We start from the raw sequence: 18,703 nt of genomic DNA on the forward strand, positions 1-18,703 counted from the left end.
TGGAGAACGAACAAAAACTGTGATCTGTCGAATGGTAAACCCATGTTACCAGTCAAGATAAATGTGAAAATTTAGCTAGGCACAACCAATGTTAGGGAGGCTAAAGTCCTTGATTGGACCAGAATCGTCATTTGTCAAAGACTCGTCATCTAAATGGGAAAATTCAGATTCGTCATCTACCAACTACTAGACTCTGATTGCCCGTGAGTCGACTCTGGATTTATGGACTTGTACACAGCCAATTTATATACACTAGGACCTAGGTTACAATAAAAATCAAGTCAAGCTCTTTTCTCATAATCTGTTAATGAATGATCAAGAGCAGGAAACGAAACAATGTAACTAGAATGATCAGTTGTTCCTGTGTACACTGAAAAGGGAGTAGCAATTATATTTCTCTGCTATACGAATACGTAGTATTTTCGAACGAATTAATTATGAAATAACCATGAGAGCCATTCCATCTTTAGTACTGAATACCTGAAATCGGTTGGTTGGTCCATTAGTTGTGGAGGAATGCGATTTTTCCCAACAGCAAGGTTTAGCAACACAATATCAACGATCATCCGATGGAAACTGACTTCAAAATCAGCATTGCTGAGAGCGAATTTTAAGGAAACCGGTGTTACCAACAGGAGTGGCGGGTGTTCATTAACTCACCCTTGTCTACCACATAAATATATTGACCCGACGTCCTAACAACGATATAGCTACACGCGCACATTAGATAAAACTCTACCATTGAAAAAGAGCAAATATATTTGAAAGTAAGAGTTAAATAATGTTAGGATAGGATAGGATTTACATATTTATCCCGGGGGAGAGGAAAGCCGATAAGACGGCTTATCCATATGGCGAACCACGGCCTCTCGTCCGGTTACCATTCCTAGTCGGGTATGGGATTAGTTTTTTACTGTATTGTATATTTTCGGAAGCATGAACTTGGTGGTGGAGGAAGCCGTAACCGACCAGCGGTTACGTGAACCACCCAACGACGGCGAGGAGTCCAGCAATCCTCTCGCACATAACCATCCCTGCATGGGATTCGAACCTGCGAACCCACGCAGAGTAATTAGAGGTGCGGTGGCGAGCGTATTCCTAACGCTTAGCCCGTTGAGCCACACCGCCGCCGCGCCATGTTCGACTCCGACTCCCGGTTGACGGAGGTTTCGACTCCCGAGTAAATTAAATTTTGATGAAAACTTTTTCAGGAGACTGTTTGGAACGTTTAATAAACTTTTTTATGGTTGAAATTTACTTCTGAATGTCTGAAACTTCGATTTCAAGGCCGACTGCTGACAACATAATTTAAAATAAATGCTCCGGAGTCCCCGACTTGAATCCGGAGTCCCTCACTCACGTAAGATTGGCTGTTTACAGTACTAAACACCACTGTCATGCTAGCCAAATACCAGCCAAATATCAAACTCATATTCCCGAATTTCATATTAAAGTGTTTCCTGGTCTAACAAAATGTACTTTCTGACTTTCTACGAAAACTAATACTTTGGGACATCACGCTATCGGAGGATTTATATTCAGATGATGATTTGGGAATATTACTGTCTCTTATTATAATGATATGATATGGAAATATTGAATATTTGAAAAAAAAGTTCAATTATGTGAAAATTGAATTTTTTCATTAAAAATAGAATTATTTCAAATCTTTCCGGTCTCGAGGGCAAAGATTTGAATATACCATTGGATAGGGGACTAACATAAGAACATATTCCAACAAAAAAATTGTGGTGACACCCGACGAGTTTTCGAACTTTTTGAGGTTCGAAAATGTTCAAGTATGAAAAAATTTTACTTTTTCACAAAATATCGAATTATTTCGAATCTTTCCGGTCTCGGGGGCAAAGATTTGAATATACCATTAGATAGAAGACTAACATAGGAACATATTCCAACAAAAAAATTGTGGTCACACCCGACGAGTTTTCGAACTTTTTGAGGTTCGAAACTGTTCAAATACACAAAAATTGAACTTTTTCATAAAAAATCGAATTATTTCGAATCTTTCCGGTCTCGGGGGCAAAGATTTGAATATACCATTAGATAGAAGACTATCATAGGAACATATTCCAACAAAAAAATTGTGGTGACACCCGACGAGTTTTCGAACTTTTTGAGGTTCGAAACTGTTCAAATACACAAAAATTGAACTTTTTCATAAAAAATCGATTTATTTCGAATCTTTCCGGTCTCGGGGGCAAAGATTTGAATATACCATTGGATAGAAGACTAATATAGAAACATATTCCAACAAAAAAATTGTGGTGACATCCGACGAGTTTTCGAACTTTTTGATATTTTTTTGTTGGAATATGTTCCTATATTAGTCTTCTATTCAATGGTATATTCAAATCTTTGCCCCCAAGACCGGAAAGATTCGGAATAATTCGATATTTCATGAAAAAGTTCAATTTTTGTGTAATTGAACATTTTCGAACCTCAAAAAGTTCGAAAACTCGTCAGATGTCACCACAATTTTTTTGTTGGAATATGTTCCTATATTAGTCTTCTATCCAATGGTATATTCAAATCTTTGCCCCCAAGACCGGAAAGATTCGAAATAATTTGATTTTTTGTGGAAAAGTTCAATTTTCGCATACTTGAACATTTTCGAACCTCAAAAAGTTCGGAAACTCGTCGGATGTCACCACATTTTTTTTGTTGGAATGTGTTCCTATGTTAGTCATCTACCCAATGGTATATTCAAATCTTTGCCCCCAGGACCGGAAAAATTTGGAATAATTCGATTTTTCATGAAAAAGTTCAATTTTTGTGTATTTGAACATTTTCGAACCTCAAAAAGTTCGAAAACTCTTCGGATGACACTACAATTTTTTTGTTGAAATATATTTTTATGTTAGTCCCCTATCCAATGGTATATTCAAATCTTTGCCCCCAAGACCGGAAAGATTTGAAATAATTCGATTTTTCCTGAAAAAGTTCAATTTTTGTGTATTTGAATATTTTCGAACCTCAAAAAGTTCGAAAACTCGTAGGATGTCACCCTTTTTATTTGTTGGAATATGTTCCTATGTTAGTCCTCTATCCAATGGTATATTCAAATCTTTGCCCCCGAAACCGGAAAGATTCGAAATATTTCGATATTTTGTGAAAAAGTTCAATTTTTTCATACTTGTACATTTTCGAACCTCAAAAAGTTCGAAAACTCGTCGGATGTCACCACAATTTTTTTGTTGCAATATGTTCCTATGTTAGTCTTCTATCCAATGGTATATTCAAATCTTTGCCCCCGAGACCGGAAAGATTCGAAATAATTCGATTTTTTTATGAAAAAGTTCAATTTTTGTGTATTTGAACAGTTTCGAACCTCAAAAAGTTCGAAAACTCTTTGGATGTCACTACAATTTTTTTGTTGGAATATGTTTCTATATTAGTCTTCTTTTCAATGGTATATTCAAATCTTTGCCCCCAAGACCGGAAAGATTCGAAATAATTCGATATTTTATTAAAAAGTTCAATTTTTGTGTAATTGAACATTTTCGAACCTCAAAAAGTTCGAAAACTCGTCAGATGTCACCACAATTTTTTTGTTGGAATATGTTCCTATATTAGTCTTCTATCCAATGGTATATTCAAATCTTTGCCCCCAAGACCGGAAAGATTCGAAATGATTTGATTTTTTGTGGAAAAGTTCAATTTTCGCATACTTGAACATTTTCGAACCTCAGAAAGTTCGGAAACTCGTCGGATGTCACCACATTTTTTTTGTTGGAATGTGTTCCTATATTAGTCATCTACCCAATGGTATATTCAAATCTTTGCCCCCAGGACCGGAAAATTTTGGAATAATTCGATTTTTCATGAAAAAGTTCAATTTTTGTGTATTTGAACATTTTCGAACCTCAAAAAGTTCGAAAACTCTTCGGATGACACTACAATTTTTTTGTTGAAATATATTTTTATGTTAGTCCTCTATCCAATGGTATATTCAAATCTTTGCCCCCAAGACCGGAAAGATTCGAAATAATTCGATTTTTCCTGAAAAAGTTCAATTTTTGTGTATTTGAATATTTTCGAACCTCAAAAAGTTCGAAAACTCGTGGGATGTCACTTCAATTTTTTCGTTGGAATAAGTTCTATTAGTAGTCTTTTATCCAGTGGTGTTTTCGAATCTTTCCCCTGTGACCGAAAATATTCGAAATAGTCAAATATTTCGTATAAAATCACGGCCACACTTCGATATGACATTCGGTACAACTTTTTCAAGATTTGGCTGGAATTTTGCTGGCATTGCGGTGGCGTACTACAGTACTAAACCTAGTTGTTTGTAGTCAGAGGCTAATGTATTCACTTTTGTGGGAACTAATTCAGAATTAACGGTCGTTCGTGTAAAATGACATCGATATCCCGAAGGTGAGTGCAATATTTGGTATCTTAGAGACTGGTAAAAATATGATGTGTCATAAAATTAGTAGGTGTACACAGTGGTGGGATTCAAATTTTTTGTCATCAGGTTCCATCACAAAAGTCATATTTTTCACCCAGTTCTGTTACAAAACGTCATATTTTTTTAGCGAATAAACCAGTAATGTTGGCCGGTTCGCTGATCTCATAAAATTCCTGTGAGACTGTTCTATAGAACCGGCTGAATACCACCACTGGCAGACTGGGTGTTACGTACTTGGGAACAAGAATTTGGGAATTGTCATCGGGTGCACATGCAATTGTCAGATCAGATTGTTATGGTGGGGTCATCGCATCTCTGGTTACTAACAGACTAAAGACTGAAATTCAAATCGTGCCGGAGACCAGCAGACAGTGATTTTTGGAAAAAAACCTAATAAACTGCCCAAACCTTATTGAACCTGTTCTCATTGAACTATTGGGTCTAGTATAGTTCTGTAGTTTAGTACCACAAGTATTTTCGGTGGATGTAGCATAACGAATTTTGCATATGTTATTCCTAACCCTCACCTGACTATGTCATCCAAAAATGACGTCACTACGATGTCACAATCACGATGTCATAGAGCTTGACATATGACATATGCAAAAATTGTTGAGCCAGGCCAACTAGAAGCGCATGTGGTACTAAACTATACCAGACCCGAACTATCAAATATACAGTGACATACTCATAACTGGAATGTTTTGCTTTTACAAACCACTCATGAAACATATTTGGTAATATTTTGCTTTCCAAAAATGCTTTTTTTTTAAATATATTTTGAAGTGTTTTGGTGTTTCATTAACTTTTTGTGCTCACTAACCTGAATCAGCGAGCTTTTTATATGTCGCTGCCTGAAGACCTTATGAGATTCTTCGCAACTTCTGTCACACAACTTAATTTACTTTCCTATGGTGTTTGAAATGCGTTTTCTTATGGTACGTTAATTTTATGCTGACAAATGAATGATGATTAACTGGTTGATCAAAGGGGGCTAATGTGGTTTCGTATCACAAGTACGGTACTTCGAGTGGGCTTGGCATAATCATTTTTTGTTCTCGTGTAGTTTTGTACCACAATACCTTCTAGTAACAATTTTTCACAATCACCCGAAATCGAGCAAACTATGTTGTATACAATGTTGTACCTTTTCTCGTTTTCTCGTCGTTGGATCATTTTCTTGAGCTCAAAACGATATGTGAACAAATGATACACTATATACAAACGAACGAGTATAACTTTGAATACAACATACCTCGCTTGATAGTGACCTAATTTTTGGATGACACTTTCATAAACTATTGCTCATAAATTTAGATGGTTTCACCCAAACATAAATGGAGTTGATGCTGAACAGCTTCTTCTAGAACGAGGTGTTGATGGAAGTTTTCTTGCCAGACCAAGTAAAAGCAATCCTGGGGATTTCACATTGTCTGTCAGGTAATGTACTGTATTTAGCCTTATTAAAAAATGTCTGTGAAGCACTATATTATTTTCATATCACACACAAGGATGGCCAAAACCCCACTATTCGAATACATTCTGAGAAAATATTTTTCACTATGGTGTATTGAATGGGTCCATTGCATTTGAACCCACGACAATTGAACCTGCATACTATTGCACCTATGGAAATTTTTTTTGTTTCACGGATATTTGAACCCATACTAACCCTAACCCATGGGTTTAAGCACCCATATAAATTGAACCCGCGGATATACACATGGGTTCAAATGTATGTGGGTTCAAATGTACGATCACCGTATTGAATACATTCTAATTTGGGGGCAAGTTCATTCAGGAAAATTACATAAAACACTATATCTTTATGTTGATCACTTCTAAAATAAACATGAATAAAAAGGTCATTGTTTTCTTTGTGCTTTTTGTTATCAGTTGAGATATTTACGTTTGGATACGCTTGTCTGACGACTCAAAATCGTTAATTTTTAATAAGAATATTCTGAATTATTCCAAATTTCGAAGATTTATATATCAAATGTAATAAATTTGAATATTCTATTTGTTTTGTACATTCCTGATCACGCAACGGAAAGAATAATTTTGTACTAACCTCATCACTTTTAATGCTCAAATACTTTATCAAATCATGACATACCAAGAAAAAAATAATTGGATTTTTTGAGAGAACGTGAAGTGAATTGTAGATAAAAATATTCGCTAGATTTTATCTTGCCTGCCTTGATTTGGATATTTACACTTCATTTATTTTCTTATTTACGGTCCAATTCTAAACATACTTTTGTCTTACTATCTGTTATTCGTAACTCATTGTTAGCTAGTTATTTTTGAGGTGGGGCGCGAGACTTAACAAATTCCGAAAAGGGGACACTGCTTAACAAGTTTAAGACCAATGATTTAGATTGAATTGGAAACGAATCAAGTTGCATTTAAGATTGATTACACTAGTTTATTTAGATGCAAACATTTCTAGATTAGTTCACTAGTAAATTATAAGATGATGAATTTTTTTTTACAGAAGAGCCAATGAAGTGACACATATCAAAATACAAAATACTGGCGATTTCTACGATTTATATGGAGGAGAAAAATTTGCTACTTTGACAGAATTGGTCCAGTTTTACACAGAGAAACATGGTCAACTCAGAGAGAGAAATGGAGAAATAATTGAATTGAAATATCCACTCAATTGTGCCGATCCAACATCAGAAAGGTTTGTGCAGGATTTGACATTTTGCTGATTGAGTTATGTTTATAATGAATATTAATCATCACTTGCCAGTCAAATTTAGTTGATTGGCAACAACTTCACAATATGTTTTAAAATTGTAAAAACTGAAAAAATTATTATTCTTCAACTTATAATCGAAAATATCTGAAACTCTTAATTTTAACAATTTGCAATATTTAAATAACTGTTTAGTTTGTAAATTATCTATTTTTGCAGCAAAATTAGGATTTTTGCATATAAAATGTTATGAAGTAAATTTTTGCATATATGATAATCTTGTTGCCTGGTTGTTCAATATGGAACAGCACTTCCCGCCCTATGGGTCGCGACCCAAAGCTAGGTCGCCGGAAAATTTACTTGGATTACATATTGTTCAACAAAATTTTATTTATTCATCTCATTTTCTAATAAATCTTTCTTATTTATTTTTTTTTTGGCATTGGAGTGTTGCTCAATTGTATATGTGGGAAGTATCACAGTGTAAAATCTTAGTATAGTTATTGAAACATTGAGTTATCATTAGGTACAGTCAACAGTAGAGTTTTCATAAAATTGTGAAGTAATTTTTCAGATGTTGTACATTATATTTAGATGGTTCCATGGTCATATGTCTGGGAAACAGGCAGAAACTTTGTTGACAGATAAAGGCAAGAATGGAAGTTTTCTTGTCCGAGAAAGTCGAAGTAAACCTGGAGATTTTGTTCTTTCTGTTCGGTGTGAAGACAAAATTATTCATATTATGATACGTCATGGTGTAAGCTGGCAATATGTTGTTTTTTCTATACTTATTCTCAATTAATATACTTTTGTTTAAGCAAGGAATACAATTTATGCATCTGTGGAAAGAATCTGCAGTGGCTTTTACCAGGGATGTCCAAGAATATCAAATATTCAAATTTATTTGAAATTCAAATGTTTTGAATTTAGAAATAATTTAGAACATCCTTATTAAAAACCGAGAAAACAATGACCTTTATATTTATGTCGTTTTAGATATGATCAACATGGAGATAAGATAGTGATTTATGTGATTTTCCATATAAACTTGCCCCGAATTTAGAATGTATAATATATTGGAAAAGATTTACTCAGAACTTATTCGGAATAGTGAAGAATTTTTTTTTTTATGTATCACTGTACTATCTACTCTAGCTTGAATAAACAAAATAAAAGTGTTGTTTAAGATAAGTATTGCAATTTGCAAATATAATATCTACTATGAATTTACGATTACAGGCTGATCGGAAATATGACATTGGTGGTGGACAATGGTTTGAATCACTCACGGATTTAGTGGAGCATTATAAACACAACGCTATGGTGGAGAGGTCTGGTAATGTTGTCTATCTCAAGCAGCCGTACAATGCTACAAGAATCAGTGCTGCACACATCGACAGAAGAGTTAGTCAACTTGTAAAATCGAATGAAGAACCTACTTCTAAAGCTGGATTTTGGGAAGAATTTGAGGTTTGATTTTTAATCAATGACGTGTATATGAATTGAATTGCAAAAAGTGGTTTTAAAGTTCTGAAAATATTTTGCTTAGTTGCTTTTATGCCTTCTTACTACAATTTTTTGTCAAAACTATGTATATAAATAGAGAAAACTTTAAATGAAATTTCAATTATGCAAATGAGTTTATTAATCTTTTAATAACCAAGTTCATTCATTATGGAGGATCATGTGTATATGAATAGATAAATTCAAAATGTACGTCGTATTTCTTTATATGAGGTAACTTTGCTCAGAGATCAGTTTCTTTTATTTCCGAATAAGTGCGCGTTACCTTGCTTTGAGTAAATCTCCTAATAGTTTACAAAATCTCGTTTATTTCACTATTTACTGAGAGAAGACCAAAATAATGAACAAAGTTTTACAAAGTTGATATCCTGTCATCTTATATGTGTCAGGTTTTTAAATCTTTTTTTATAAATATCAAAACTTTACATGTTCTTTGTATTGTAGGCTTTACAACAAACAGAATGCAAACATTTATACAGCAGAAAGGAAGGTGCTAAACCAGAAAATAAAGCAAAGAACAGATATAAGAATATTTTGCCATGTAAGTTTGGTGTTTAGTCCTGTTTTACATTAAATTTGAATATTTTTTTTATTAGCATCACTTTTATTAATATTTGTATCTAGTAAATGATTGACTGACCATTTCAATTGAATTATCTGTGTTAAGGTGAATCTGGAGACCACCTTAATTCGAGGGAATTTATTGTTTATTTATTATTTTGTTTGACAGTTGATCACACAAGAGTTATTTTGAAAGATGGAGATCCAAATGTACCAGGATCTGATTATATTAATGCTAATTATATAAAGGTAAGTGTATTTGATGATATTCTAGTATCACATTTTGCAGTATTTCTCACTTTTTTGCTTTGAGAACGAACGGTCGTTCATAAGTTGAATTTTTTCAAATGCCATTCAAACACTGAAAATAAAATATTTGATTGTATGAATCATTTTCTTGATTCAGCCCGTTTTTGAAGATGCGGCATCAATCTGCAGATGCAAAACATATATTTCAACACAAGGATGTCTCGTTAATACTGTAAATGATTTCTGGAGAATGATTGTACAGGAAAAAGCACAAGTAATTGTAATGACAACAAAGGAAGTTGAAAGAGGAAGAGTAAGTTTGTTTTATGGGTTCTACAACTTTCAGGTTGTATTCATAGCTTATCTTTAAGATTACTGTTTAGACTTTTTTATATAAATGTTTTATCGTGGTCCATATAAAATTAGTGATCAGCCTGATAAACTTTGATAAGATTTGAACTGTTTAATGTGGATGATGTTAGTTTTGATATTAAAAAAAATATTGCACGAGCATTGGGGCATATTTTGTGATTTTGACAAAATCATTCTACAGATTATCAACAAGGAAATTTTATTAGTCAAATTATGAGAATATTTTGGAGTCTGCTAACCTTTTCCTTAGACATTTTAGCTCGGACATTTTTTAGTGTATTTTTGTTTTCATTTTGTTGGCCTTTTTTCTCCATTAATCAATTTTAATTTAATTTTAATGTTGTATTAACAGAATAAATGCGTTCGATATTGGCCACCAGAAGGAGAAAGTAAGGAATATGGAGAATATACATTATTAAACGCAAAAGAAAATGCTTTTCGTGATTATACTTGGAGACAGTTTGTCATCACTAAAGAATCTGATGTAAGTTTCAATATCACAAACACAGATTATGGGATATTGTGATTTTTTGAAAGCGTGTCAAGATTTTAGTTTATCATTGTCTCAACTGACTGTGACATGAATATATAATGTAATATAATGAAGAAGGATGTTCAATATTAGCTTTGTTGGTACATTATTGTCTGTTTTAGGGATTTCAAAATATTTCTCTATTTATTTTTAATGCATAGGCTTTATTGCATGGGTCTGCACCACCCGGCCTGCCAAGCTAGTTAGTACGACCCTCTGCAATACTCAGATTTTTCCCCATCAAGCATAAATCCTAATCCAACAGTTTGACAGAGCGCTCACATGGGTAAAAATCCATAATCTTTTTTTGCTTTTGTCTTTGTGTTAAATCTTTCGTCGTTTGCCCAGTGCATTTATAACTATAAATATAAGCAATAGCCGCATACTCTTCTCTTGCCTTTCTTGCTAAATTTTTTTGTGTGGCCCTGCTAGATGTCTGAAGTTGGTTATATGGCCCACTGACAAAAAATCCTGCTTAGTAATGAATTAGAAAGCACTCATTGTGTATACGTGACATAACCACTAAAACAAACTGGAAATCAGTCACTTCCTTTTTTTTCATAATTCGATGAAATCTCCTATGATGCAAATAGTAATGACCGTGTTAGTGAGCATAATTACTGAGGTAGTCATTCCTGTTATAAAATTTTACATTCATTCAGTAAGTTATATACCTGTGGGCTGTGGTTCCCGAAGCGCAGTCCGCGGGCCTTGATAATTTAATATGGCCCACCAAACTTAAGTGAAATATTTTGACACTTTGTGTCTACCTTTTAGCGTTCTAGATTGTATCTTAATTATATGTACCGGTACCAGTATCGGCCTCTCCATTCTCTTGCCCAGGAATATCTTTCCACTTCTAATTTGGCCCCCGGTCAATCAACTTTGGAAACCATTGTTCTATTCACTTTTGTTTTACTACCTTACTGTCCTTGTTGTAAGTCCACATCAATGGCAATATGCATATAGGAGCCAGGGTTATGATTTGACAAACTTAGTTTATAAATTATAGTATCTATCATTTTATTATAATTCAAAATGAAATGATATGGTACTTGCTTGCTACATCTAATGTTTCATGGATCTTGATATTTTAATATTGTGGGGTAGGCCTATTAAAATTAAAATTTTCAAACTATTTTCATGCATTATATTTTTTATAGTATTATTATTCAATATAAAAAAACGCTTATAAAATTTGCCAACTTAAATTTAGTTTACCAAATACTATTATGTCGTAATTTGTTTTCTCCAAAACAACTGATCACAGATTTTATTATAATTTATCGTTCTATCATGGAAAATTTTTTATTCCTAACATTTGACTGTTGACTTTTATTAATAGGACAGAAAAGTAGATAATTTAACAGCTGACAACTTTACAGCATAATAAACAAAACAATGTTTATCTGAACTTTTTTGCGTCATAAAATTCTATTTATACAAATATGCAATGATGTGTGCTCTTCCTATTATGACCTTCAAAATTTGAATAATGTTTGTTAGGGTGTATTCAAAATATTTGGTTTTAGCTATGTTGATGGCAAAGTGTAAAGTGGTGCAAACTAGTCATGAATTCAGCTTAAAGCTTATGTCGTAAAATGTATCTTTTTACAGCCACAGTACAAGCAAATTGTTTATCATCATCACTTTAAAGTATGGCCTGATCATGGTGTACCTTCTGATCCGGGTGGCGTCCTGAATTATTTGCATGAAATTAATGAATGCCAGGTAAGGGTTTAGTCTTAATTGATTTTATTATATACTAACTAGCATTGTTACATATTGTTGCCCCTGACCTTCAAACTTTCTGTTAAAATTCTGGATCATTTGCCCCGAGAAACTCACACAGAGTTTAGATCAGGGGTCGGGAACCCATGGCTCGCGAGCCATATATGGCTCTTTTGGTGATGGCAAAAAATTTACGTTTGACAACGCGGGCCCAGCGCGTGTCTATGTTATGTAAGAGAATTACCAGACAGGCATTGTGACAAAACATGGGGATTCTGGAACATATATTGTGACATCACAAAGCGATAGAGTTTTAAAATACTACGGAGATGCCTAAACGAAAAAGGGTGATGAGTATCGTAGATTTCAACTTGGTCTGCATGTGAGCAACCGTTCAAGGCCCGCAGCGACAACATGCAGCATCAGAAGTCACATTAAATGTATATTGACATGGAATGTGTTGACTTTTGAGTAAACGTTTCAGGCCTGATTAAGTGAAGAAATGTTAGATGGCTCGCACGAAAATGCAATTGGAAATATGTATATTTTAGAGCTCTCTTGACCAAAAAGGTTCCCGACCCCTGGTATAGATGAACAAAATTGGTAATGTTATCAATAACTATGTATATAGGAAGTGAATTTATTCTAGGTATTCTTGTTTTCTGAAAGTCGTTTTTTGTTGAACTGTTCGCATATCTTCATCTAAACAAAATGCTGATACTTAAAGAGTTACTCTTAGAACGGCGTGAATTTTGACAGTTTGACATTGTCTATCTAGTTTATTACAACCCAGAAAAAATGGTAAATTTTGAAAATGTCTCTGGCAACTTGTTTCAGTTGTCTTGCATTTACAAGAGCGTTTAACAATATCAATATTTACCGTCAATAAAATTCCATTATCTCACAGCGTTCACTGAAAACTCCTGGGCCGGTCATTGTTCACTGTAGTGCAGGAATTGGACGGTCTGGAACTTTTATTGTTATTGATATTATACTTGATATAATAAGACAGCAAGGTATGATTGGTTTTATCATAACTCTATCTATATCTATAGCCTACATAACAAAAAATCATGCAACCCAAATGTTGAAGCTGTAAAAGTTGCGAAAGATTGATGGATATGATGTGTTGTCTTCGCATGACATCAAATGGATTTTGTAATGATTGATTCCCAAGCCCTTGCCTCTGAAAAAAAGTCTTTCTATAGTTTACCATTGAAAAGAAATATTTTCCCTGATTTTTATTTGTTTTTGAATGCTCAAAAGCGGGTTTCCATGTCAATAACCATAATTCTGATTCAAAATATTTACCCCAACTGACTTTTACAACTACCGATAGCTTGTTTTCGCCCAGTCTATCGTAAGTTTTTTTAAGGCTAAATTTTATTTGTTGCATCTATGCTAAATGTTCTTGTAAGACAAAAAACATTTGACTTATTTGATTTTTACTTAAATTTCGGAATCACAACTAAAACCTGACAAATAGCTGGCAAAACCATGAAAATGAGCTTATGTTTACCGCCTAACCTGAAACTCCACCTGAGTGAAAAAAGTCTCTGTGCGCCTGCTGGGCTGATTTTTAAATAAGTTAATGCTCTGGAAAACATCCAGTGTGTCATATTCTGACAATAATTTTTTGGTTATTGGTTTGAGTTGGTATCTGTATGTGTATTTTCGCAATTAGTTAAAACCAAATCAAATTCAGTATCAATTTTATTAGTGTATTTTAATTTAGTTTTAATAAATGTTATATTTTACCACCAGGTTTGGATTGTGAAATAGATATTCAACGAACGATACAAATAGTTCGAGGTCAAAGATCTGGCATGGTTCAAACAGAAGCTCAATATCAATTTGTTTATCTTGCTGTTAAACAACATATCGAAACATTAACAAAAAGAATGGAAGAAGAGCAAGTAAGATGGTGGTTCCTAACCTTTTATGGCTTGTGGCCCTTTCAGGGGCCCCCATGTTTCCAGAAAGACGAGCAACTGCTCAGTAACCCCATTATGGACTAAGAGAGAATCGTTACAAAACTATTTTACTCTGGTTGAGAAGTGCTGGCATAAGGTGTTAATGTTTATGACTAACAGAGAAACATCACTGAACTATTTTTAATTTTACCATTATATTATTTCAAGTTTATTTTGAATTAAAGATCGAATGTGTAATTTTTGTTTATTAATTCTGTTATTTCTTTATGGTGTAAATTTTCATAATAGAAAACTTTGAATTAGGGATGCCTTACACAAATCAAATATTTGAACTTTTTTCAAAATATCGATAGTGGGGCATTTGAATTCAACACGTCGCTAGAAAATTGCTTTCTCACATTACTTGAAATTGTGGGAAATGCACAAGGTTTATTTTTATTCATATAAATTACGATATTCAATTGGTTAGAACATCCAAAAAACTTTTCAAAACCTGCTCTCATTTGACAATATTTTGAAATTACTTATTCAAACCATTTTGTAATAAAATTGTAGATTACTTGTTTGCTATGCACCCAATCATTTGGTTTATAAAATAAGAGCATTTGTTTTACTTCAAAATGAAACAAACACCCACGAACCTTATCCAAGCTTCATTTATACAGTTTTCATTTTTCTTGTTTCTATGTAAAACTCAAGTGTTGATTTACTTTACAGAAAAGCAAAGGTAAAGGTAGAGAGTACATTAATACTCGTCAAACTGCAGAAACTGCCGGCATGGAATTACCAGTTCATACACCACAACCAGCATTACATTCACCTATTCCTCCTGTCGGAAATTTAAGCGATTCAAGAACAACATCAATGTAAGTACAGTGGTACCCCGGTAGTCGAATTCTAACAGACCGTTAGTCTATTGTCACAGATTGCATACTCGACTTTATTTCACTCGGTGGCATGCTCGACTGCCGAATTGTTTTGAGTATCAGTCGTTCAACTACTAAGGTATCACTCTATAAGCAAATGTAATTGTTACATTTGCCATATAAAATCAGCATTGAACCATTCTTCATCATTTTCAATCAATCCATGTACTCAAACAATGCAAAGAACTTGACTCCATGTATTGTGTTTGTGTATATTTAAACTTTCACAATTTTACATATTTTCGCAATTTATCAACAGGCAAAGTCTATCTTCACCTTCAGCAGGAATTTACGAGAACACAAACGATGTTTACAACAATGCTCGTGCACAACAAGTATCACAACAGGAATATGATAAACTACAAAGATGATTCATCTCATTCGTATTCAGTTCGAAGCTAATATACACTGTTGTTGTGAAGTACAATGCAAAGCACTTCAATATATTTGCATGATTATGTTTAGCAGCTTTTCAACAATACTTTCCTAGATATGGAATAGTGATAAATTCATTATTGAAACTTTTCATACAGAATGAGCATGAAATATTACTCCAAACTGTCATTCGTAACAATCGTAAGCTTTATCTGTCTGTAAGACAATGCATAAAGCGCACGTGTTTTGGCACCTTAAATAATCGTATATGTGGTAACTTCATATTTCTCCTTATCTTATTAATTCTATATATATATTATCTGTGTGGGAAACTTTGTGGTATTATATAATATTTTTATTACACTGTTACTAATGATACCAAAATACTGTCATATTCATCTATTCTAATTTGATATTGATGGACAATATTATTATCATATCATTGTTGTTCATGTATTTAGGGGAATTATTTATTATATTCCAACCAAGTCCCTGCCAGGGATGGCCAAAACTGAATAATTCAGTATTTCGAATACATTGTAAAATAGTCTTTTCAAATATGAAATATTGAATATATTCTTTGAGACAATTGTAAATTCGTAAAAATCAGATTCAGTTATACTCCATAATTTAGATAAACCTCGTTCTAATTAGTATTTCCTATTTTATTCTGTCAGAAGTTAACTAATTTTTTGTCTATCATAAAATAATAAATGCTCAAAAAGACAATTTTGAATGAAAATATGAATTTACTAAATCGAATAGTCGATTCGTTTTGGACATCATGGCATTTGGGGGAAAAATGTTAATCTATTTTCATACACCAGATGAGAACCTCGGACCTCGGACGTTATATGGTTAAGCCATCTTATCAGTTTTTCTCTTCTTCAGTTTAAAAATTCAATAATAGAAAAATTAATAGGCTCCTTCCCTAATCAATTTGTTGTTATGCTCTAGTTTGTAACATAATTATCTGCTGACTAGCGGTTTAAAGTAAGTTTTCCACAAAGCGATGTCGGAAATGATGGAATGTCTTTATGTATCATGCTTTCTTGTATGAATCATCAAACTTACGTACATTTATCAAATATATTCTTGCTTTGAAATTATGTTAGTAGTTTGTGCGCTTATAAATATTTCAATAATTACAAGTACGCCATTCTTTTTGTTTATCTTATCTTACCTGAAATCTAAAATCATGCATTTAATGGCTTTTTCTCAATAAGGGAACTTTAAATGAAATTTGAATTGGCCATTTTCATGAATTATTCGGAAAAATACAAATACTATTACATTGATTTTTTTGCAGGAAACGCCAAGACTTTGCATTACTGCCTTTAAAAAATCACAATATTTAATGTGAGCAGTACATAATAACCGCCATACGTAGAATTAATTTTGCTTTACCATTTTGAATATATTATAATGCTTTTCATGAATATGTCTCTAGGCAAGAGATATTTAGATAGTAAGGACTAGGTATATTGAATAAGGAAATAATTTATTATGCGTGCACACTGATTTCATGATCACCAAATTTACCATAAATCTTGCGGGTCTAAGTTGGAAAAATTTTTGACTACAGCTTTATGGGGATTTTGATACCAGCTTCAAACTCTCGAGGAAAATTGATTCTGATAATAAAAACTTTGGCACATGCAATCGTTCTTCAATAAACCTTTAAGAAAATGTAGGCAATTTAATTTTTTTTGTGTTGCTGTAAAATTTGAAATTCTGACTTTGAGGAAGTCAAAATTTCTACATTTTATTTGTTACAATATTCAGCTTTTGCTCGAGTAACCGACACTTATGGACAAAAAAAATTGGCAATCAATTTTCCAAGGAAAGAATTATTCAAAACTATCACTCATGCCGATATCGAATCTGTAATAAATAAATAAATACCCAGTTCAACATAATAAAAAACACGGCTGCAGAACTGTAGTATGAGACAGATTAGTCGTATGTAAAATCGGTAACAATTTTTCAAACTAATTTTATATCTAGACATGCTTGGAATGCCTGAGAATGTCCAATGGCATCTACTCACAAAATATCAAACTCTTGTTGAGTATGATTTGTACCAAATATACAATGCTATGCAAAGTTGTTATTGCTTGCATTAAGGATTAAATGATAATATTGATAACTCAGAATATTGTGCTATATTTTTTTTATTGTTGCATATTATTTGAATTTCACATTTTTGTATTCCTGACATTTGAACCATGTTAATATTAATCGTTTCAAGTATCTATCTATCATAGTTTCACTTAGCTGATCATTTTCTAGTATTTTTTGAATTCTTTTTATATATTATGCTCATTTACAGCAAGCAAGGGCCCTTCTGCATAAATAAAATATACTGGCAGTTGTTGTGTACGATATTCTATAATCTTCACTATCGGACCTATCATAAAATCCTCTCAAGTCTGGGACTTTGATAATCATCCATGTAATTTAATTTTCTATTTTCGTTCTTCAAGTGTCTGTTCCACGTTTCCTTACAATAAGAAACTGTTACAACTATAGTTATAACATGATTTAGACATTAAACATTGTGGGTTGCTCGAATTAATTGTCACCGTTTATGTGATCAAACTTTACACAATTTGTACCGTGGTCATAAGATAACATCAACAATCTGTCCTTGTTGTCTTTAGAATGAAAAACGTGTTGTCCTTGAGATTGATGAGCTGTTTTTGCTTTGTTGAAGCTGGTATTTTTTATTTGTTTTTATTAACTTATGTATTGTATGTATTTATAAAAGTGTATCAAAAGTTTGAACAATAATGGACTGCCAAATATGTGGTTGCAAATCATGGTAATTAAATGTATGTTAATTCTTCTGAAGTTTTCTCCGATTGAATAAGGTTGAAAGAAGGACGAGAGTTACAATAGCTCAGGAAAAGTTGGGAGACAAATAGTCTGGTTGTCACATAGTGGTTTATAAGTTTGTATTGATATTGAGGCTTAAAAACAAATTGTGACTATGGTTAGGTTCAAAAGCAGACAATTCGTATTTATTGAGGGGCATAAAAGCGACTTACATTGAGTTCGTTTGGAGGCTGCATCGGACGTATAGTCTCATTTCTCTAATCGAGGTTTTGTCAAGCAATAAATAAGTTGTGTAGTTTCACAGAACTTGCGCGTGATGATCGGATTTGGGAAAATTTGACTGGGAAAGACTGATACTTGATTTTCAAAATATCTCAGAAGTGCGGAATCAATTATATTTCGCTGTTTTTATAAATCTATATTGGCCTGGTCGTAATTGTTTAATTCGATATTCATTCGCACCATTTAATTTCTGGGCAACACATGAACACTTGCCCAATGTGGTGCGATCAAAATTGATAA

At 33.1% G+C, this 18,703-nt stretch overlaps 1 protein-coding gene across 1 annotated transcript; it reads left to right on the top strand.

The window, feature by feature from the left end:
- Positions 1-1,148: 1,148 nt before the first annotated feature.
- On the top strand, positions 1,149-18,196 carry LOC120327787 (tyrosine-protein phosphatase non-receptor type 11-like). The gene is made up of 15 exons (XM_039394146.2): positions 1,149-1,375; positions 4,287-4,395; positions 5,747-5,869; positions 6,930-7,124; positions 7,734-7,896; positions 8,379-8,609; positions 9,108-9,204; positions 9,394-9,473; positions 9,631-9,786; positions 10,198-10,329; positions 11,995-12,108; positions 13,016-13,124; positions 13,873-14,024; positions 14,760-14,908; positions 15,228-18,196. The coding sequence occupies exons 2-15, from the start codon at positions 4,376-4,378 to the stop codon at positions 15,337-15,339; spliced, it is 1,833 nt and encodes a 610-aa protein (XP_039250080.2). The 5' UTR covers positions 1,149-1,375; positions 4,287-4,375; the 3' UTR covers positions 15,340-18,196.
- The last annotated feature ends 507 nt before the right edge of the window (positions 18,197-18,703 follow it).

The sequence above is a fragment of the Styela clava genome, chromosome 7, assembly GCF_964204865.1.
Source record: "Styela clava chromosome 7, kaStyClav1.hap1.2, whole genome shotgun sequence".
NCBI lineage: Eukaryota > Metazoa > Chordata > Ascidiacea > Stolidobranchia > Styelidae > Styela > Styela clava.

Excerpts from the sequence above, each read along its gene's own strand:
- LOC120327787 (XM_039394146.2), top strand. The coding sequence starts at position 4,376 with ATGACATCGATATCCCGAAG. Across the intron at positions 7,897-8,378 it reads ATATTATGATACGTCATGGT|GCTGATCGGAAATATGACAT; the intron begins GTAAGCTGGCAA and ends TTACGATTACAG. Across the intron at positions 13,125-13,872 it reads TGATATAATAAGACAGCAAG|GTTTGGATTGTGAAATAGAT; the intron begins GTATGATTGGTT and ends TTTTACCACCAG.